At 37.9% G+C, this 24,414-nt stretch overlaps 1 protein-coding gene across 1 annotated transcript; it reads left to right on the top strand.

The window, feature by feature from the left end:
* The first annotated feature begins 1,218 nt into the window (after window positions 1–1,218).
* si:ch211-262h13.5 (uncharacterized protein LOC571127 homolog) lies at window positions 1,219–23,444 on the top strand. Its single transcript, XM_028794568.2, has 7 exons — window positions 1,219–1,537; window positions 8,842–8,952; window positions 12,212–12,299; window positions 17,947–18,113; window positions 18,202–18,315; window positions 19,364–19,450; window positions 22,344–23,444. The coding sequence occupies exons 1-7, from the start codon at window positions 1,328–1,330 to the stop codon at window positions 22,725–22,727; spliced, it is 1,161 nt and encodes a 386-aa protein (XP_028650401.2). The 5' UTR covers window positions 1,219–1,327; the 3' UTR covers window positions 22,728–23,444.
* The last annotated feature ends 970 nt before the right edge of the window (window positions 23,445–24,414 follow it).

Raw genomic sequence — 24,414 nt, 5'->3', positions numbered from 1 at the left:
TTGTACTTATTACCTGGCCCTTCCCCGACTGGAACCTGCTCATTACCATGTCTAATTCCCAGCATGGTAACCCTTCATGGACGAAAAACGTATTTCAACATATTGGACACAGAAGAGTTGCTTTCCATGGCGCTGATCGTGTTGCTTACCCGTGTGCATCTAAATTGTGTTTTGGACAGTGAGAATGCTGCATATATGTGCAAAAGATTAATAATTTACAGATTTGCAGTAGACCCCATGGCAGCATTACCAACCCTTCAAGGAGTTTTCCTCTGATCCATGCCCAGTGCAGGCGAACATCTACTTCATATGCATTTTTAGTTGTTTTAGTGTGGACAGAGATACTTTTGTAAATGATGTGAAAATGCCAGTGTAGATGGAATTTTTTTTGTTTAAAAATTCTCTTTTTAAATGAAAACATAGTAGTCTGAACATAGCCTTAGTGAGAATTCCTGTGCTCATGTCAACATGTTCCAATTTTATGAGACCCTCCTCCCTTTCTTGCCTGCCTGATATCAGTCATTTTTGGCTTTTACATCCACAAAAGCACCAGTACTGGTGGGTAAGTTATATATTGTATTTCTAATGTGCCTGCCTATCATTTGGCTCTTTATTCTCTTTCACCATGTTCTGTTCCATTCCTGTTTTTTATTCGTTTACAGTAAGAACTCTTGTGGAACATTATATTGCTGACACTGGCAAGGCAGCACCTCTTCCCTGTGTATCTGAGGTCAACGAATTTCTGTTTATAGGTTACACATCAGCTAGGCATGACTTTAAAACCAGTGAAGCACGCCACCAAATTGCCAGACTTCTGTTTCTCACTGTACATAAGGAACTGTTTCCGCATCATTATTTCTCTTCTAAATAAGTCTAAATAAATGAACTGAAACCCATCAATTTGAGCTAATGAAGGACGAAAGCCGCAACAGCTCGCTCTGTTGAAAAAGATCAATCTGTCATGAGTTTTCATGGATGTATGTCAATTCAAAAGCACATCCAGAACATCAGGCCCCATATCCTTGCAGCCTGAGCTACAACTGTATTTAGGCATTAAAGTGGAAAAAACTGAAATACCACTCGAGTAATCTGACCAGTTTCAACCTGCAGGCATTATCTCTGTTGGACTGGTGCTATCATTAATGATTTACCTCCTGTTTACTTTGTGTTATCATAGTGGATGGTTTACCTCATTGGAACAAACTTCTCTGGTAGCTTTCCAAGGCACAAATGTATTTGCTCAGCCTCACATGAACTAAGAGAAACTAAGGAAAAAATATCTTTAATTGGTACAATTTCAGACGTTTTCAGTGAAGAGCCACCTGCAATGGCTGCCACCACCGCTGTTTTGTTTCTTTTTCTGTGTACGCACTTTGTAATTTGTTGGACCCACGGTACTGGTGTCGTCCCTGCACCTTGTAATTCCAGAAGTGTGGAGAGGGCAGCTCGCTTGGCTGTCACCTACATTAATGAGGACAGGAAAGAGGGATACAAGTTCAGCCTGAACAGAATCAACAATGTCTATGTGCACGAGCAGGTCAGTAGCGCTTATTCGCTTAACGAAGGGCGAGCGAAACTCCAAACTGGACATCTGTGTCTGTCTCTGGGTAAACCTGCTTATTAGAAGTTAGCCTGTTTTTAGCACCTTACATCAAGTTGGCTACATTACTGTAGGTCCACATGGAGTTAATTAATTTCATTGTTCATTTAAACAATAACAATGATTGACAGTTGAAACAGAGCATATATTTAAAGATACACACAAGTATAAAATACAACGCAGGGAACCAATGTGTTATTGGATACACTTATTGTATATACACACTCACAAGACACATTTACTGTCATTAGTCAACCTAACGTGCATGCCTTTACAGGAGTAACCAAAGAAAGCTACACTGAGATGGAAAAATATGCCAAATGCATAGGAAGAGAGTCCAGGCCTGAATTAAAACCAGGCCTCTGCAGCCATGAGATACCTCAGCTAACCTCTCTGCTACCTGCAAATAATAATTCCAATAAAAAAAGATTTACAAATATTACCATATAGATTGTAGGCAGTAAACTTATGGAGTGGTTATTAACTATTTTTACTATGAACAGCTAAATGTTTTATTAATGCTTTCTTCAGGTGTTTAAGAAGGTGTATTAGTACAACACAAATGACTAACTATAACTGTAATTCAATTCAGTTTATTGTTATGTGGAGCTCTTCACTGAGTGTGTGTGCAGACTGTGGTGACAAGTTCACAGGGAAGTGAAAATATGAACTACAAATGACTAATTACATAACAAGTACACACTCAGTGTATGTCTGTGAAACTGAGAAGCCAACATCTCCCTATTCGGTGTTCGTTTCCTAATGCCAGGACGCCATGACATTTCAACAACCGAAAGTCACTTGTTTTTCCTCACATAAATAAATACTCCAAATCACTAATACACATTCTGCGAGTATTAGATAGTTCCCCAACAGGGAGCCAATTGTGAAGGGCATTTAATTTTTGCAACATGCAGATGACATGTGAGAATCTCACAGATTTAATTGAAGGTAACCAAGCACTTGTCCGGTGCTTTTCTAGACTTTGAGATGACAATATTGGGAGATGGCACTTTCTGTGATACCACTCAGTTGGTCAGGTCTGCCAGACATTTTGTGAAACCTGACTTCACAATGCCTGTTGATATATTGCCCTTTACACCGAGTTTCTTGGGGGCACACTGACAGTATGGACCACTACCTGTTCGGACAGTGGGCTGTGTAGTGGACAGATGATGCTCTAATAATCCCAGCCTGTCTTGGCCATTGATGCCCTGTTTCACTAGCATAAGTGAGCCTTGTCATCGAACTTCATTTAGTAGGTGTATAAACACTAACGTAATAAAAGCAACCCTGGTAAGAAACATCAGCGTTATTACTTAGGCTATTAAAAGTAAAACATCTGTTAAGCAGAAATCTCAAGTAAAACTACACAAATAAGCAGAAGAAGTCCCTGCCTTTTTACATGACCTATAAAATACAGGATATACCACAATAAACAGTCTGATACACATTCAGATTATTATTAAAATAAAATGTGCACATTATTGTCCCAGAATAGTAAAACATAGAAAAGTGGTAGAAATGTTGAAGAGACGTCATTCCTTAAAATGTATTTTTATGGATACTTTTAAAAATAATATAATGATAAAAGCAATTACATACCTTTTATATAATTTATATTTGAAGAAATATGTAATACAAATACAGTAATAATGTAAAAGCATTGACAAAAGTGGAAGCACTAGTTTATCTAAGTTTTAGAAGAGTGTTCTAGTGAGCATTAATACCGTTTGTTACACTCAGATTTGGATTCCAGTTGGTTTGCATGCTACCTCTGTCTTTCCTGGCATCATATAAAGGCACGCTGTCATGCCATGCTACAAATCTGACCTGCCTTGAGGGTGAATGTGTGACTGCTTTGTGTGTACTCTCTCTTGAACTGGGGTCTGGCACAGGGCTCATGCCAACCACTGCTGCCAAAGGAGCTTTGAATTGGAATGAGGTGATAAAAAATGAGAATTTGTATCTGCCCATGTAACAGTTTTAAGGCAGTTGTGTTATTAATGATACGGTTCAATTTTAATGAATGGGTTTTATTAAAAAACCTTATTTTTTCATACATTTTCTTCCTATTAAGAAAACAAACAAATGCACATGTTTAGGTGCAGAAGGTTGACTTATGTAAACTGTAATACTGTCCAGTAAGTTAATTTTCCATTTACATTTTGAGGTTTGCCCTACATATTGTGTATTCCAGGCAGGTATCTGTGGGTGGTTTACCTTCTAAAGTCTCCCTCTCTCTATATAATATTAGCTCCAGAGTGTGACACATTGAAGTCCTTTCCTAAAATCCCACTTGCTGTATAAATGCTTGCCTTTTTATGGTGTCACTTAGAGAAACACATGCCACAGGAGGTGTTAACACATTATTGCAGTTTGCTTTATTTACTGCACTCTGAAGGGTTTTCTTATTAACTTTTTGTGCCTACAGAACAACCAGAATTGTTCAAGGCATGGATTAAGGTGCTAGAAACATTCCTTAGGTGTTTTCGTCTGTGCTGATTCGAGAGCATCATGCAGTTTCTATAGATTGTTTGGCCACATAATAATTATGTGACTATCTCCTTTCTCCTCATCTCAAAGGTCCACTCCTAGATTGAGGTCTGGCGACTCTGTTGGCTGTTGGAGTACACTGAAGGCACTGTCATATATTTGGTGAACCTGCTCAAGAGGATGTGTGTGATCATACTAGAGATATCTACCGTATATAGTCAAGTATAAGTTGGGTCTTGAAACCTAAAAAATCGATTGTAAAATCAGACCCCGACTTATACGACAGTTCAAAGATGCGACACCTCATTTTTTTTTCCATCTTCTTGCCTCCTCCAATCTCATATCAGTTTCTCAGGTGCATCAAATTGTATAACAGCAGCGCAGTTACCAATTTCTTTCACTACTTCAATGACTTTTAATTTAAAACCAGCTTCATATTTTCTTCTGATCGAATGCTCCATCATAGATAAGAGATGCTCTTACGATAAAGGTGTATGAGGGTGTGAGATACAAAAAACACAAAACAGTGCAAACGTTGCTTCAGAATAGTTCAGGTGTTACCATGTGGTCATGTAGGCACAATAGAGAGAGAGAGAGAGGTTAGGATCACGTGCTGACACAGCGCATTTCTGCACCCACATAGAAAAAGAGGCAGTGTGCTCTGTGGTTACTCTCTCAGGTGGGCGTTAGCATATCATAATCCCATGTACCAATAGCATGAGTTTTCCGCATTCGATTTATACGACTGACATTATAAAATACCAGAAATTATACTGTAAAATCAAGTCCCAACTTATCCACGGGAGAACTTATCTGCGAGTATATACGGTACTTAAAAAAAATCAGGAGTGGTCTCCCTTAGACTTTCTTGTATACTCTGAGGCTAAGGATCTGCACTGGTATCCCAAAGGTTGCCGGTTCGAATCCCTGTCACTGCCAAAAAAGATGCTACTCTGCTGGGCCCTTGAGCAAGGCCCTTAACCTTCAATTGCTCCAGGGGTGCTGTACAATGGCTGACCCTGTGCTCTGATCCCAAGGGGTATGTGAAAAACCAAGTAATTTCCTTCGGGATTAATAAAGTATAATAAAATAAAAAAATAAATAAATATTTGAGGAGTAAACCACAAGACAGTGATTATATTTTTATATTATGTACTTTAAAGAACCATCAACAAAAAATCAAATCAAATTAATAATATATTGAACAATTATTATAAAAGCAAAGTTGAATAAATCGGACTCTGCAGCTGCATGAATAAAAGGTAAAGTACCACTTCCGGTTAGCAGAAATAGCCCAAAAGTTGATAGATATCTACGTTTTGTACCCAATACTTGTATGCCAAATTTGGTTGACCTAAGTGAAAGCGTACTCAAATTATCATGTTTACACACACATACACACAAGGACAGACACACAGACATAATTACAAAAATGGTATTTTCAGACTCAGGGAGGTCTACAATGTCGAGATTCATCAAAATCTCGAAATGGAATTTTTGGAGGATTCCAATACTTTCCCTTTACTTTGTATACGAAAAAGTAAAAAAGAAAGAATTAAGTCACAAGGGGCACATGGCTACAAGCAATGCTTGGGTACAATGTGGCATTCAAAGATGCTCACACCATTACAGTACTCTACCTGTCTGTACCTTTGTCACAAGTCAGGATGGATCCCTGGAGCCATGCTATTTTATTCAAATTCTGACCATACCATGAGCATCTCACAACAAAAACAAAAAAGTCATCAGACCAGGCAACAGTTTTCCAGTCTTTGTCATCCAGTTTCTGGTGATTGTCCTACAACGGTAGCCTCATCTTCCTGTTCTTACCTGACAGGGGTTCATCTCTATTAATATAGCTCCTCTGCTCCAAGGCTTGACATGCTCTACATTCAGAAATGGCCATCTGCAACACTTCTGTTGTAAAAATCTGTTATCCGAGTATTTGTGGCCTTTCTGTTAGCTTGAACAAGTTTGGCCATTCTTCTCAACATCTCTTTAGATCTTTAGCGGTAGTAAGCTTATTTCTGAAGTAGGTCCTAGTGGTAGAATTGTTCTTGATTTTGACTTAGTTTCTGGTTCTGACCTTTGCTTCTGTCTTGTCCCTTAGCTTTGGTCACTCAGTTTGTTTTGCCCTTCTGGTTTCTGACCTTTTGTTTCCCTTTTGCCACTTCTTTCAGCTCCATTTACATGTCCTGATCCTTCTTTGCTCTCAGTGATCCTCAGGCAATTTAAATCTGTCCTACACAAGCACAGGATAAGTAAAAAAATATTTTTTGATGGAGTATCTTTTAAGGGATTTAGGTTCAAAGATTGGTAGGCTGCCTGTTTATAACTTTCTTTCTACAAGGTACTCCAAAATTGCCAATTGCATAATGAAAAGTGATAGTTCCTCACTTGCCTAAAGTCAAGAAGAGGAGTAATAAAATAAAATTCGGACTTGAGTGTCAGTAGGCTTTGTGCCCTAGGAACCAAATTAACCAGAACTATTCCATAACATTTCAGTAATTATTTACTGTTGTGATGCTGATCCTTCTGATCATAAAATAGCTCATTACGATAGCAATTAACAACAAGAATTCACAATTTATTGCAGAATTACAGTATTTGACATAATTCTCAAGATATTATCAAAAATTAATTTGAGTGTTCCTCAAGAGTGCCTCCTTCTCTTGCAACAGAAACAGAAAAACAAGAAGACATAATAACAAAGTGGTCTACAGTCTTACAAACAATCAGCCTGTGATTAGGAGAAGAGTGACTATGAACACCTGATCTTTGGACAGAAATGACTATGCCTACTATATGTCCTCCATCCATCCATCCATTTTCCAACCTGCTGAATCCGAACACAGGGTCACGGGGGTCTGCTGGAGCCAATCCCAGCCAACACAGGGCACAAGGCAGGAACCAATCCCAGGCAGGGTGCCAACCCACCCCAGAACATGCTAACAATGAAGCAATTTAAAAGCTCTTGGCAGGATTGGCACTCCAGCCATTATAAAAAGCTCAATCTGTTCCATTCCATTCAAACTAATGAGGTGCTGAGGAGTTACCCATTGCACGGCTGTGCTTGGGTCCTAATTTGGGATCCTGAGGTGGTTCGTTAAGAGTTGGGTGCGGCAACTCACTGTATCAGTGCATACTCCCAACCTCCTCCTCCATTCCCCAACCCTCTTATTAATTCTTCCCTGTTATCCTGATGTCTTTTACTATCCCCTCATCCTACAAGTATTCATTTTTTAAAACGTCTTGCAGTATTCAATGGAAAAAGAGTTAAAACAGCAAGGTTTACTGTTATATATAATGAAGTCAAAAGGATATCTGAGTGCCCACAGTAATTTTGGGACACCAAATGTACCATAACTAGGAGATACTACAGTCCATGATGCTGTATATTGTTTTACTGAAGTACATTTATTAACCTGAGGTAACAAGCATCAGCACCCAGCAACCAAAATAGATGATACCAAGATAGGTGGATTAGCAGGTAATTTGGAATCCATTATATCACTACAGAATGACTTGGATAGCACACAGGCTTGGGCAGACTTGTGGCAGATGAAATTTAAAGTCAGTAAATGTAAAGTATTACACATAGGAAGTAAAAATGTTAGGTTTGAATACAAAATGGGCGGTAGGAAATTTGAAAAAACAGTACACCATATAAGAAGGATTTTTGGAGTCATAGTGGACTCTAAGCTATTGACTTCCCGACAGTGTTCAGAAGACATTAAGAAGGGAAACAGAATGTTAGGTTATATAGCACAATGTGTGGAGTACAAGTCCAAGGAGGTTACACTCAAGCGTTATAATGCATCTGGAGTACTGTGTGCAGTTTTGGTCTCCAGGCTACAAAAAGGACATAGCGGCACTAGAAAAGGTCCAGAGAAGAGCGACTAGGCTGATTCTAGGGCTACAGAGGTTGAATTATGAAGAAAGATTACAAGAGCTGAGCCTATACAGTTTAAGCAAAAGAAGATTAAGTGGTGACATGATTGGAAGTGTTTAAAATTATGAAGGGAATTAGTGCAGTGGATCGAGACTGTTATTTTAAAATGAGTTCATCAAGAACACGGGGACACGGTTGGAAACTTGTTAAGGGTAACATTCGCACAAACATTAAGTTTTTCTTTACACAAATAACGATAAGACACTTGGAATAAGCTACCAAGTAGTGTGATAGACAGTAAGACTTTAGGGACTTTCAAAACTCGAATTGATGTTTTTTTGGAAGAAATAAGTGGATAAGACTGGCGAGCTTTGTTGGGCTGAATGGCCTGTTCTGGTCTAGAGTGTTCTAATGTTCTAATGAATATTTTTCATATTTTGAATATGTTGTAAAGGTTCTTATGACATGATTTTGTCTGATGGGCTTTGAAAATGTTATGCAATAGCATGGGTGCTGATAGGAAACAGCATTTCAAGAATTCTGCTTGGGAAATAATTTGTGCAAAGAGAATGTTGTCTTATTAAAGAAAATTACAATGGAGCAGACATGTTAACTCTGAGACAGTTTGACTTGACAGCTGCATTTGACAGGCTGACATCTTCACCTGCTTTACATTATTACTCTTTTATCCTAGGAGGATAACACACACCAGGCTGGGCCTTGGCTGGAGCTTGTTTCCGGTGCTAAAGCAGGTTATGTGTACCTGATGAAGCAGCAAAGTGAAGAACATCTGGATCCATGAAGCCTGATCCCTGCTACTGTTTCATTAATTGATTGATTCTTTCTCTGACAGGAGCCTGTTGGAAAAGTCCATTACTTGGACATTGATGTACTAGAAACCAAATGCTATATAAAAAGCACAACTGCATGGGAAGACTGTGAAATCAGACCATTTATAGAAACGGTGAGTTTGCTTTGTTTTTCAGACATACAGTGGTGGCAGAGATGGGTGCCCTGTATTGCAGCACCAGTCATTTTTATGTCTTTTTGGGATTCTTGCAAGTGTTGACTGGTGATTACAGTGCTTCAGCACTTCCATCTAATGAAAATGTTCACTGCCATAATTACATTTAAAAGAGTATTTTCTATTAATTCTTTACATCAAATTTCTATATACTGTATATACAGGAATACATACTAAGACAGTGGTTCTCAAACTGTGGGGCGCACCCCCCTAGTGAAAAAAAAAAACAGGAATCAAAAATATGAAAAATTCATCTATTGAAACCAAAACAAATTAACTTAAACTACATTCTGATACTAGAAAAATAAATATAGAGTTAGATAAATGTCGATAAAAGTTATGTAGATATAATAAAATATGCATCTATGATATATCATTAATTAAAAAAGAACATATTGGTATTAGTGGGCTCCTTTCAAAAAAATGTTAGGGGAGCACGATTAAAACTTATGAAAACTCGGGTCGCAAATACTTGAAGGTTGAGAAACGCTGTACTAGGAAACGCTCAGACCTCAAAGAAAGGCAGTTCAGGTGCTTCTCACAAAACACATCACCTCTGGTCACTCTGCCAATTGACTTGTGCAATGTGCTTCACTACCATCAGACATCACTGTGATTGTTTTCCTGTCAGGCAGGGAATGTGACAATGCCACTACTTGCCATGAAAAGGACCCAAAGCCCAATTTTATGTCTGAGGTAGTCCGCATGTCCAGTTCTTGGGGTATACATATTATATCACAAGCTCTCAATTACACCCAAAGTGAGGATTCAAGGCCTGGTGGTTTATGTGTCTTCACGTGACAGGTAGACAAACATTACCATTGTATACTTATAGCAGACAGAACATAAACAGCATGGATTTAAGTCTAGATGTAACTGCGGTGAGAGCGACACATAAACAAAATTCATAATTGGGCTGACAAACAATGGCAATTTTATACAGTTTCATTTGGATTGAAAACAGAGCCATCCTACGTGATGACATGTTTGCTCTAAGGCATACCAATTTCTACCATGGACACTGAGTTTTGGTAATGGATAACCAAAACCATTAATTAAAAAAGTTATATAAACAACAGGAGTAGTAAGAATTGCTTCTTGCATGCTCTTTAATAGTCTGCTATTTCTCCATTTATATGTACAGTATAAGGACTGAATAACATTTCCTTATTGCCCTGAATTTCTTCTTGTTATTGTTATATGATAAAAAAGAAGCCCCCCCCCCCCATGTATTTATTGTTTCCTCACAGCAATTACACTTTACACCTACAGTCACAATGCCCATCCAAGCAACCTGCGTAATCCAATTTTTATCTATCCAAGCATTTGTTATAAACCTTCACTGTTTTCAGCCTGTGACTGATTTTCTCATCTCTGAAATCTTTATATGTGTTTTTATAATGTTTATTATTTTTATAGTTCTGACAGTGATGTCATCCTAATGCCATTTTTAAATAGTTTTCGCTGTGATTTCCGTTGTTTTGTAAGCTTGTGTTGTAGCCTCAGTCATGTTGTTCCTAAATATGGTAGTTGTTGCCTGGGACACACGATTAGACATCACGGTTGCGCAATGTTTGACTATTGGATAATTAAAAAAACTACATAAATCTAGAAAGCAAGGTAAAAGACCTTTTACTATGTTTCTTTTGATTTGCTTGTTTCGTTTTGACAAATAGTTTTGATTTAGTCCTTCTGGTATTTCATTTTGTGATCCATCTCCTCTTAATTTCAAAAGATGTGAGCATCCTGCCATCTGTGAGCTCAAAACATGAACATCAGTATGGAGACAATCCCACATGGGCTGTCAGTCCATTGCAGGGCACAGTCACTCACACCAGATGAATTCAAAGTCACTGATCAACCAAACACTGACATCTTTGGGATGTGGTGGGAAAACCCATGCAGGCCCAGGGAGAACATACAAGATCCTCAAGGAGAGTCAAGGAACAGGAAGAGATTTTAATCAATCTCCTGGGATGAGGGGGGCTGGGCCATTTCTTCAAGGTGCAGCACCCCCTTGCAATGGTGACAATTATTTACATTTGATCAAAGTTCAATGGTCTCAGGAACAAGGTCATCTAATTACTGAGTCGTGGGCAAATTCTTGATGTGAAAATTAATTTTGAAGAGTAAGAATCTTATACCCAGTCATCTACTTTTATCTTGTCCTGCTTGCAAAATGATAGAGACCATGTAGATTCACATTACGCTGTGGTCCCTTCTGTGACAATTGTGTCAAATGACATTTTGCTGTCTTGGTTTTAGTAGGTTGCACCCTTTATTGCAGGCACCAAAGAAGGATTGAATTAAGCAGTGTATATAAAACATAAATAGTTCTCAGGCTCTCTTCATACATCCATTTTACTCAAATGCTTCCTCCCGTCACATATATGCTCATACTGGCTCAATATAACGTAACAAATTAATCAATCTACTATACATCCAAAAAAAGGAGACTAGGTGCAAACTCTGCTCAAAGGATAAGACTTTTGCGGTTTTGAGACATCAGCATTATATTTTTTCATATGTCAGTTATTCACAAAACCAGTCATGGTGAACTGGATTTAGTGTCTATGTCATAAAACTCCAGTAGAACCATCTTTCTGTCTCTCTCTCTCTGTTTTTGCCTTCACGTTTTTCTATTTCATTTTAGAAAGTGCAGCATTATTCACCTCATGAACCGAAAAGTCATTTGCCTTTCGTGAGATAAAAAAAATGTACTAATCAGTACATTTCTTTGTAGTTAGGTTACACAAAGTGTAAGCATTTTGTGTTTATCCTCCTATTTAAATATCATGCCAGTTTTTCCGGAGGTAAATACTTACAAATGCGCCAAAATAAATCTAAAGTGTTTACCAGAGCTTACATTGCATCAGTATCTCTTTGGATTTCACAGAAATCATTTCCTATGTATAATACAATTATAAAAAAAAAGTAAAGAAAGGGGGAAAGTCCTTGGACTATGATAATGTAAAAGAACATAAAAAGAACATGTTTATAAGGTAAAATTAAATATTACATTTAACACATTAACAGAAATCTGGAGGTGGTTTGACATGTAAAGAGCAAAGATCATCACCTAATTCAACTGGCTTAGGATTTTAGATGTGTAGAAAAGTAATGTCATTTAGTATTCACTCTCTTTTGAGTATTCATAGCAAAACACTTAACATTTGTCAATATATTTTCTTGCTTTCAGAAAGTGTCTGGGCGTTGCAAAACCATTGTCTACAGTAAACCTAATGGTTCATCTGTTCTTTACAATTATGACTGCAATTTAATTCCAGGTATGCTTGTCTATCTTCTGTTCTTTTAAACAGTTAATTCTTGAGCCTATAACAAGACAGACATGCATTTGATTTTCCTTAAATGTTAATTTCTTTACTTTTCTGGAATGTAAATTGTAAATGTAGTCTGTGGGACCCCTATGAGTATTGTCTTCATTAAATCTGATTCATTTATCCAGGCCTGTAATTGGAGATGTTCTTTCATTTTGACATTTCTACATCAATTCAACAAAATGCTTAATTAACAAGCTATCTCTTACGCAGTCATAAGTTTGATCTAATCTAATAAAACAGTCAATAACAAATGAAAGAACTGACCCATAATGTTTTCATAGCTTTTTTCCGATTTTCATTTCCCTAATGTATTCTTCCTGTCAAAATATTCAAACAAATGTCCAAAAATGCAATTAAATTGGTAGCAATTAAAATCCTAAAATTATCAGTTTTCAGGATTATGTCATTTTGCAGTTTTTTATTCTGCGACATAAAAATTTATTACCCACTATCAAACATCATGCTCTTCCACAACACTCCAATAGATGGAGCTCTACAGATCCCTACGGTCAGGGTTATCCCATAACCCACCCACAGGGATTGATTAAAAATCCTAACATCCAAACCCACAGCATTCAAAGGATTAATTGCAACCATATACTCCCCCAATTTGATTTTAGGTGCTTCTTATAGATTTGAGGGTGTTGGATGTAATCCTTCAATACCATCTAGCAATTTCTTATGCAGGTGGATGAGCCTATGGTGCTCTTGATAATGGACTATCTATTTGGCAGACCATACTTTGTGAAATTCAGGACTGTGTTTTTGATATGGATGTGAACATCTCTGGTGCCCCACAAGGAACAATCCTGTCTCCTTTTCACCTTACTCTGTATACTTCAGAGTATTAATATAACACCAGGTCATGCCACTTACAGAAATTCTCAGATGACTCTGCACTTATGGGGCATATTGATAAGGTGGACGAGACAGGGTATAGGAGACAGATGAAGAACTTTGTTTCTTGGTGCATAAGGAATTGTCAGCAACTAAACATCAGCAAAACCAAAAAACTGGTTATTGACTTTCGCTGCACCAAAGAGCCTCAATGCCTGGTTGCAATTCAGGCAGTAGATGTTGAGATGGTGCTACTATAAGTACTTGGGGGTCCACATCAATGACAGGTTGTAACTCACATGTTTTGAATTCCAGATGCTTCTTCGATGGCAACAGGAAAACGCTGCTAGAAATAAAACTCTCAAAACAGCAGGCCCTAAAAATGAAAATCACAACAAAAATGGTGGAGTGAAAATGTTAATAAAATATCAATAAGAGCTCAATAATCAAAATTAAAGTACAATTCTGTGCAAAAATCAACTCTGTGTGTATTAAAACCCCCAGAATTCTAACATAGGCATATATTCATGACACTTGTGTCTCTGGGGTGAAGGAGCGACTGGAACATACAGTACATCTATCCTAGCGGTTTTTCCTTTTTATTTTCTCACTTCAGTATTAAAACTTTGTTAATGCCAAAGATGGTAAGTGTCATTGATCGCTTGCGCTGCAAAAAAGTTGATGTTGTGATTCTATATGGATCCAGGTTTATAATGTCAGGAAAAAGTTCAAGGGTTGGGGTGCCAGCCTGGCAATCTGCTTTTAATTCTGAATGAAAAATGATTAGATTAACAACAATAACGGCCACAGCCATTTCTTTCTTGCTAAACAAAGTACACTGGGTAGAGGAGCTCCATGTCCCTTCAAGCTGATTCAATGAACTCCCACCTCCGGTCAGCAGACCTAATATATGGCAATCATCCCAGAAGAGGCAGGCGTGGTTTAGAGTTGTCTGGTGCTTCTTCTTCAGAGTTGCAGGCAAAAAGAAAAGAGGTAGCTAGCAACATCACCCCATAATGTCCTGAGGCTAACTTGCTTAGCTTAACAGAGCCCTGAATTTGCCTCTAAGCACATACAGTATGTATGACAATGGCAAAGATTTACTGAAGTCTTGTAATAAATGCTGCTTCATGGCAGCATCTGCATTGGCAAATTCTATAAAACATGGAGTGGTTATTCTCCTATGGCACAAATTCAATAATAAGATAGCTGGTATGAACTCAGATGGTTCCATTAGTTTTATTCTTATGTATTGGTTTAGAAGGGTGGTAGGAAATAAAACCTCTGTTGTATTTATTCACCAACTCTATATCAGTCTACTTTTTTTTGTTTATAACCAGCCAAATCTAAAAAATGAACGTCCATAATATTATTTGGGTAACAATGCTAATGCCTAAATGAATCTATTGTTAAACAATTGCTAGTGCCTTTGACACACCTGTTGTTATACTGGTTTCTGACTTATGCCTGGTTGATTATTTTTGGTGGTTGAGTATTTCTGTTAAAGTCCTTTTGCCCTTTTCTCCTGGTAGTATTTCCCCTTGAGACCTCACCTCACTACAATTTGATTCAAAAGTTGTTTGCTTCCCTCCTTGCTAATGTTTTTCCTAGAAATTTCCAGCCTGTCCAATCATATTGACAGAGATGCATGCTTCTTTCTTTAAGTGCTGTTTGTCAGAGATTTGACTTGTACTTGCTCCAGAAAAATTGTTTGCAATATGCTATTCTGACACACTTCCATTGAATTCTTCAACCAGAGTTTCCGTTTTGTAGGTAAGTTCAGAGCATGACCTACGGATTTCATACACAAAGTCTGAATTAACTTGTTTACTTTACAGAAAGAGGAACTCAGGTTTTATTACCCATGGAGTAAATATTATGGACTACGTCTAGTAAATTACTAGTGTTAAGATTATGGAAAATTGTTTAATCCATTACCTCCTTTAAAAATAATCAGGAAACCTAATTGACAATGCTTTGAAGATTAATAATTTTTTTGAATTATTTTCTGAAAATTCCCAACCCTTCTCTTTCTGAAATTAATTAAGATATCATAACCTATCCCTCCCCAGGTTCTCTGTGTAAGATGGAGCTGTGTTGGACCATTCCCCCCCAGCTGCATTGTTTGAGTATAAGCAAATATCAAATTTTATGAGCTCTGGGAAAATTGCCTGGTCTTAATTGCCTGCCTCTAGATTTCCTTTATGGTTTCTTGAAGCAGTTAGTGCCTCCATTTATGCTGGTGTAGAATTCTGTTGTCTCCGTCACCAAATGGAATGTTTTAGTCAATTTAGCCATGATCACCCTCTGCTTAAAACAAGGCAAAGTCATCTGGGTTATATTAACATTATAAAGGCACTCTTCATCTTCTCTGTGGTGGTAACTCAAACCAATTCTCACAAAACTTTCAGGTTCAGAAAGATGTCAGAGAGGCCTGTCCCCAATCTCACTTACTTACAGTATTCCTCACTTCCTTCAAATGTTGTCCTGATGTCTGCTTTTTGTACTGCAGTCATTGAGTTTCTGTCTTACATCCATCCATCCATCCATCATTCCATTACCCAACCCGCTATATCCTAACACTGGGTCACGGGGGTCTGCTGGAGCTAATCCCAGCGAACACAGGGTGCAAGGCAGGAACAAATCCCAGACAGGGCGCTAGCCCACCGCAGCTGTCTTACATTGTTTCTATTATTTTTTTGTCTCATTTATTATTTCTTATCATGATCTCTCTGCTCTTTCCCTTACGTTTACATAGATAAGGTTAGTTTTTATGGGTAAATTGATGCTAAATTAGTGCTGGTCTCTCCCTGGGGATTCACTGACTCTGACTCCCTTAGTTTCTGGGCAAATATCATTTTATAATCTAGTAGTTTTTCCTGAACTCTTTGCAATGTGGTTCAAATGATCAAGCATAAAAAGTCTCAGTCTGCAATGCAATTACTTCAGAGATGGTTAACTAACGATCAGAATTTAACTTAATTTCTGACCTGTCCTTTTTGTCTGTGTTGTTCTTTTCTTTGGGGTTTACTGTGTCTGTCTCACCTCAGATCTGTGGAGGATTCAATGATTATTGATCCTCAGGGGGATCTCTTTTTTTTATATGGGTTGAGTGGTTTGTTTTACTCTTTCTTATCCACTTTTATTGTAATTTTGACTGAAACTGAGTTTTACTCTTCTTGTTCGCAAAAATTTGACTGTAAGAACAGAATAAAGCAATAATTAATAAGAATTCAAAAACATAATTCTCTAAAGACATAACTTTAAATTACAAAGAATTAATAATATATGTGTAGCATGAAACGAACATTCTAAATCTCAAAGTTCTAGTTCTGAATTAATGAATATTAGCCATAAATCTAAACTAAATTTAAGTCAACCAAACCAAATGTCCAAAAAAAAAAAAGTTTATAGAATTCAGAAAGGGTCCAAAGACAATGTGGAAGTGATGCACTGTAGCAGTGTTCCTGCTTCTACTCAAAACTGTACTAAGTAAATGAGCTGTAGTTAATGGCAGTACCAGAGTAAAATACAGTAATAGGAAGGCTACACCTCTCTTTTGGCTTTGGTTAAAATAATCTCAGCAGCCTTAAAAACAGAAAGGGAAACAGTAAAAAAAAAAAAAAAAAAAATGCAGCCATGTGTCAAGCCCAGGCTGAATTGGGACAGCTTCGGACTTTTACATAAAAACAATATTTTTTTTTCTAATTTTATATAAAGAAAAAGACACACTCATTTAATAACATTCAAATGAAACATAAAACTATAAAGCAATGGAAGATGTCAATACATATTACAGAAGATATGAAATACAATCTAAATCAAAGAGAAATCTTCAACTCATGATCCCCCCAAAAAAACAAAAGAGAGGAGGTGCCAGGACAGTTCATTACTAAGAGAGAGAATGTTGTTGATAATCACAGATGAAGACATTAACTACAGGGGTGAGGATCTTCCAGTTTGATACTACATGGCCTCAGGTGGCTATATATCACCCCATTGGCTCTCAAGGACCTAGAAAGCTTTTGCCTTTGATGACCAAGTCAATAATAACTAATTTCCTTGATTATAAAATCCATGTTTTTGTGCCAAATTGGGTACACAAGACTCAATAATGGCCATTTTCCAAAGCAAATGTATAAATGTGATCCAGGTAGCATAAGGACATGGAGAAATGGCCAGGCAAGCAAAGATCAATATACTGATAAGCAGGGCTGGATTTATATGAAAAGAGGCCCTAGGCTATTCCACTTATGAGGCCCTTTCACCTTCCATTTTTAAGTTTGTAAATTACATGAGAGATAATAAAATTTTACTAACAATTTGAATGTGGGCCCCTCTTGATCTTGAGGCCCTAGGCTGAAGCCTAGTTAGCCTATAGGAAAATCCGGCCCTGCTGATAAGGTGAAAACAGTAAACAAATAAGGAAGGACACAGTCAGAATCAGGTAGAAAGTCTTGGAAGGGAACAGGAAAAAAGCATAAAATAAAATTTCAATCAATTGTTAATTAATAAACATCACAACAGACTCAGCATCAGGATAGAAGTTGCAGTGAAAAAGGAAAGTTGAGTACGAGGTTATTGGAACCCACCAAAATGCTAAGGGAAAGGGGGTGGGGCTTTCAGGCATAAAAAGTCTTGTGATAGGGCCAAGATGTGAAGTGTTAATAGTTTCAGCAAATTGAGTTTTTTTCTGGAACACCCTTTGATGGCTGTGTTATCCAAGTAAAGATTCCTCATCCACCCTTTTCTGTAGATCAGCCAGAAGCTGTTCATCACGTTTGCCCCGAGTGCCCTCTGCTGATTGATGTCAAAAGCCCTGCAGCAATACAGGCGGCTGGAATCTCGCTTAAGAAATACAATGAAGAAAGCCACTTACGGAACTACTTCTCCATTGATCAAATTACTAGAGCATCAACCCAGGTATTGCTTATCCAGTCTAATCAAACTGTTTCAGTTAAGTTTACCTAAAAGCCTTTGGCACTCAATAAGCTCTCGTCTTTCATTCCAGAATAAACCAAAAGAGGCTTATTTTGTAGAATTTACCATTCAAGAGACAGAATGCCTAAAGCAAGATGAGTCGGTGGATGACCTTAAGTGCAGGAAGACCTCTTCTGACTCTGGGGTGAGTACTCTTAGGGAAACAACATTTTCATTGTTTGTAACAGCATCCTAATCATAGACAGTAGGAATCCAAAGAGAAAAGATGAGGTAGTGTCTAAATATTTTTGCAAATATAACTTACTTTCCTTTTACATATGGCACCTGGATAGTTACGTGTAGTAAACTAGTATGGGGGAATAGATTTGAGACGTCAGGCTGGTTTGCAACATAAGCCTCCCTTGTTGCTTCTATCTCCTCCACAACATCAGCACAGCCTGTTGAGCAGCAGAATATTCACCAGGTTATGCAGTTCACCTTATGACCCTCCTGTTTTCTGCTTACTATGCATGTTTATATTTTAAATATTCTTAAACATATGCTTTATTTTATTAAGTAAGATGGTCTTCCTGGGTAGTAACTGATTGTCAGCATAAAACAATGCTTAAATAGAGCCTGACCGCTGTGCAGGGGAAAAAGAAGACAAAAAGCCTTATTGGAAATCACTAAGCACCTTTACAAGCAAGTGTACATAGGCAGGGGGCTGCTGGGGCAATGTGACCTTTAAGCATAGGTTTGTCAAGGAAGTAAACACTCTGAAGATACCACAGAGAAAGTGAGTGATAGGCCATGGTCAACTGGTAGAAGGCCACACAAAATTATCCAGGCAAGCAAGTGGTAGCAGAGTTTTCATGCAAGTATGGTACATAGTACCCTATACTGAGATTCGGTAGCCCATATCTGTTACCTTAAGAATGGAGTCACAGGTGTAGTTTCACAAGGGCCTCCAGAGTCAACTGTAAGTCAGTAGTTCCATGACTTTTATAATATGCCAATGACCCCTAAATTGATTTGCCCAAAAGTAACCTCTCTTTGATTTCTGAAGTCCACTTCCAGTCAGAATGTCATTTAGTATTGGTGAAGGCTTAATGGTAATGGACAAAGAAGAGGCCAGAGGAGACAGAGATATCGGAGTTGAATGGTTAAATATTTCATGTGCTATTGGAAAGTGGGAATGGCTGAACCTCACAACATATATGACATAATATAAAGTAAGATGTTTTACTTTACAGCAATCTGGCTTTTGTGCTGCTGCTCTGCATAAGAATGGAGACAACCAAGCTGTACCAGAAATATCCTGTGAGCTGTATACATCAGAGGTAAACATATTTTTCTAAATAGCATCACTTCTTATACCACAGAGGAAGTGTGACTTATTCTAGTCGACCACTTTTCTCTCCAGACAGGCAGATTCACTTGAATCTGGAGCTGAGTGAGGAATGTAGTGGCCACTGCGATTCAGAGTGGTATTTTCTTCTAAATGTGGATACACAACTAAAGTATACCTTTCTATAATTACAGTGTTAATTTACTGAGTAAAGAAAAAAATGAAACCAACTTGTATATCTCCCTGGATTAACCCTGGCAGAATCCTAGCTGCTTATGCACTATCTAGAGAGTAAGAGAATTGTATTTAATAACTATGTTCACCAACGTCTGCTTTTTACAATGTCTCTGGGCCTCAAGTCATATCGGGCACAATTTGTGCATCAGCTGCTGGTGGAGGTTTACATAAACCTCAGAGAAATACAGCAGCTAAATATTATTTTGTACAGCAATATCTAGTTAGGTTAAGTAACTCAATGAAGTGTGAGGAAGACGTAGGGATCACACCAGTGGCACTGTGGTTTACAGTTCAATTCATTAGCCACCACACTACATTAGTAGGTATTATCTGTAAGCAAACATCACATATCACCACCACAATGTTTTCTACTAGTACAATGTAAAGCAAACAATTCTATATTTCCACAGTTGGTGGACTAGTAGGTTTAACATATTGTTCTGGGTCAGTGGTGTGGACTAAATTGGCAGCAATGTGTGTTTATAATCATGCAGCTTATTCACTGTGATAAGATTTTGATAAGAGACGCTGATCAGTTTACTTAAATATTTTTTGTTATGATTGGCACTGTCATGAAGTGGTTACTGTTTCTGTCTCACAGCTCCATGCATTAGGGTTTGCATTCCAGCGTGATCACCGTCTCTGCGGAATTTGCATGCTCTCCAACTATCTGTGTACATTTTCCCCTGGACACAATGATTGTTTTCCTGCATCCTAAGGATCAGGCAATTGGAGGGTCTAAGATGGAATATTGTGAGTGCAGCTGTGTGCATGGGTGTTCTTTATAATGGGCTATCAACTTTTCAAGGTTATTTCTGCCTTGTGCTCCGATCTCAACTGAAGGATTTTGACTCTCTGCAGCAATGAATTGGACTAACCATTGACGTAAATGAATGGATGGATGGATGGAATGGAAATTTGGGCTGTACAGTATGTTTGAGTGTGGCGGTGTTTGTTAGTGTGTGGCCATAGTGTCCATGGTCAGTCCTGCCTATCATGATGCTTCAGTGAAAGATTCTAGTTCCTGTTCCCCACAACTTTATAGTTTGGCAGGATTAACCAGCACTGCCCATATTGGGGACAACAACCAGCACTGCATGGGATTGGGGCAGCAACTAATTTTTGGAATAAAACATACCCTATGGTCTTCTCCCCTACAAGCAGGAGTCAAAAGTTGACAGGGATGAGATCAACAGTGTGGCTTTACATACCAGACAAAGACAGAAACACACATTCATCTTTATATATTTCAAAAAGTGTTATCAGTGTAGTATAACTTTTATATATACAGTGGATTCAGAAAGTATTCAGACCACTTCACTTTCTGCACACTTTATTGTGTTGTACATTTAATTTTAAAGTGTTAGGTTTGCCTTATTTGCCCATCAATCTACATTCAATAACCCCTAATGACAACATGAAAACATGTCATCATAAATATTTGAAAATTAATTAAAAATCATAAACTGAAATCTCTCATTTAAATAACAATTCAGACCCTTTACTGTGGCACTCCAGATTGTGGTCAAGTGCATCCTGCTTTCTTTAGATATCCTTGAAATGTGTCTAGAGCTTAATTAGAGTTAGAGAGTGGCAAAGTGAATTGAATGGACATCATTTAGAAAGTACATACACCTGCGAATATAAGGTCTCACAATTCACACTGCACGTCAGGACAAGAGTCAAGCCAAGAAGACCAAAGAACTCTCTGCAGACCTCCATGATCCAATTGTGTTGAGGCATATAATAGGTCATGGCAACTGTATAAAACCATTTCTAAAGCATTGAAAGTTAAGAGGAGCACAACGAACTCAATAATTGTGAAATGGAAGAGGTTTGGAACCACCAGGGTGCTTCCTAGATTTGGTCATCTGGTGAAACAGAGTAACCAGGCAAGCAGAGCTTTGGTGAGGGAGGTGACCAAGAACCCAATAGTCATTCTAACAGAGCTTCAGAAGTCCTCTGCTGAAATGGGAGAACCTGTCAGATTGATGGCTATTTCAGTAGTACTCCATCAAGCCGACCTTTATAGTAGAGTGGTTAGAAAGAAGCTACTTTTGAATAAAAGGTGTGTGACAGTTTAAAGGACTCACAGAGAATGAGGAAAAGATTCTCTGCTCTTATGAGACTCATATGAATGAGAGATTCCAGTTTTTGATTTTTAATACATCTGCAAAACTTTTACGTTTTCACTTTGTCATTATCGGTTATAGAATGTAAATTGATGGGCACAAATGGCAAATTTACCCATTTAAAATTAAATCCACAACACAATAAAGTGTACAGAAACCTTTTTGAATCCACATATAGTCAGTAGTAGCACTAGCGGTAGGAATTATAGTTAATAGTAGTATGAGTCGTGCTTACAGAGTACAACAAAATTGTGACACATCCAGGTCCAAAATATTTTGGAAAACCCCTGTGAACACCTCCAGTATAGTTGGAATATGGGTCCCCAACATAAAACATATGCAATAATAAATCAGAAGGTAAGACAGGGATACATTTTCTATGTAGGTATCATATGGTGTTTCTGTGCTTTGTTTTGTGTTCTTTTAATTCAGTGCTGCTACATCTCATAGCTGGTATCCTCATAAAAACTTCGATGTATAAAATGATAGAGCAAATTGTTTATTTATACATTTTAGGGAATTGGGAATGCTGAAAACAAAGGAAATGTCACTAATGATGGGCAAGAGGCTGATACTCAAAGAGGAAAAAGAAGAGACAAACAACACAAAGTTCAATCACCTAAATTCACTCACCTCAAAGCAACCCCCACATCAGTTCAAGACCTGCAGCCAGAGTCGTCCGAGTCCAAGTCTGACTCCAAGGAGCAAGAGGGTATACTGCCTGTGGAGGCTTCAGCTTCAGCACCATTGCCTGTCACTTCAAAACGACTCAAACGACAGTCAAGTCCTGAAGGTGCAGCCAGCTTACCTAAAACAGGACCTGTGTTTTTGACAAATTTCCCTGAGGCTCCGTCCCGCATCCACACCTGCCCAGGAGTCTTCAGACATGTAACTTTGTAGAAAATGTATCACTAAATATATTAAAATTTTTTCTTGTAATTTGTGACAAGTTCTTTCAAATTTAGATGTACTCAGTAACATAATAAATTAGTTATTTTTGCATAATTCAGAATTTGCTTATGCAGAACATGGATGGCATAAAGGTTAGTTATACTGTTCCACAGTCCCAGTAGTCTGGGCTTAACCTCACCATCTTGAGGAGTTTGTATGTTTTCCCCATGTGCATGTAGGATTTAAAGAAGGTACACCACTTTCTTGTCACATCCCGGGAATGTGCATATTAGGATAACTAATGACTAAGTGCAATTAACTGGCATCTTCTCAAAGACTGGTTTCTCAATTGTGCAAAAATCCTGCTAAGATACTATAATTAAAAAGTGGGTTCAGAAAATGACAACACAGAATGTACTGTGAATATTTGTGTGTGTCCCAATTTCTTATTTAGGTTTATTGTAGTCCCGGGCCAATTAATTTCACAGAAGAAATGTCTGACTGTTGATGACATTAACTTACAACAACAAATTGAATTTAGGAGGGTTGAAAGGGAAGGATGGATTGAAACAATGAATGTTAGTTTCCACCCATGGGCGAATTTGTACACGCTATATGATGGGGTATAGAAACACTGCTTATATTGTAGAGAAATATGTTGCTGTTAAATGAATATTAAAATGCTAAAGCTGTTATATTCAAATAAATCATTTAAGAAATACTGTATTTCATTGCAATGTTGTCAACTATCTATCACAGACAAAGAGTGATAACTGTGACCTAAGCTGCCACTTTGATATGAGGAAATGTAGATAACCAGCATGACTACCTGTTTGTCCGACAGATGGTCCCAATGTGCCTATTACACCTAGCCGAACTAAACAATAAACCTCATATCACTCAGGTCACTTCTAAACAGGTCTGAAGCCCATATCTGTCTGGAGTAATCTCTCATCTACTTGTGTACCTACTAAGGACTATAAATCTCTCTCTCGCTTTTTCACTGTGCCAGTGAGCATCACCCTAACACTCCTCCCTAATCTGCTCTCTGAGGTCAGGATTTATATAATCTAGTGCTATAGTTTTCTTTATTTGCTGTTTGTTGCCTTCTTGACAGCTTTCACCATTTCATGAAATCAGATTGGCTGAGGTATCTAAAGCCAAACCTTATTTGGTTTCCATGTTTTTGTTCCAAATAAAGAAAACACATGTGAGACACTGCTAGCTTATTCAGCAAAGTTTATTTGATTTTTTAAGAATTTGTCTTTTGATTTACAACTTTGCTTTGCCTTAGGTTTTGGTCACTTGTTTCTGCCTCTAAGTGTCTCATACCCTGCTTGTTTCACTACTTAGCCTTTAGTAGTCTGGAAAGGGCCACATCTCTAACAGTGCCCTGGAAGCCTATCTTAAAACAGCAATAAAGTCTCCTTGCTCCCAGTATAGAACCATGTGTTTCAACCTACAAGGTTGGGAGCATGTGCTGATAGCGCACTGCCACCCCCACCACACGCAGGCTGGTTGGTAATGACTGGCCTTCTGCCAATCCTACTTCAACCTGAAAAGGACCCAAATTTCCTGACCAGAGTACTGTCCAAGTGAGGGATAATGTTACAAATAATAAAAAAGTGAACTTTAATAAAAACTGAATCATAGCTTATTACAGCATTTCATGAAATTTCTCTCAATCTGTTAGAAC

The sequence above is a fragment of the Erpetoichthys calabaricus genome, chromosome 2, assembly GCF_900747795.2.
Source record: "Erpetoichthys calabaricus chromosome 2, fErpCal1.3, whole genome shotgun sequence".
Lineage (NCBI taxonomy): Eukaryota > Metazoa > Chordata > Cladistia > Polypteriformes > Polypteridae > Erpetoichthys > Erpetoichthys calabaricus.
Note: the sequence above shows the minus strand (reverse complement) of the source record. Positions and strands in the feature narration are given on the sequence as shown.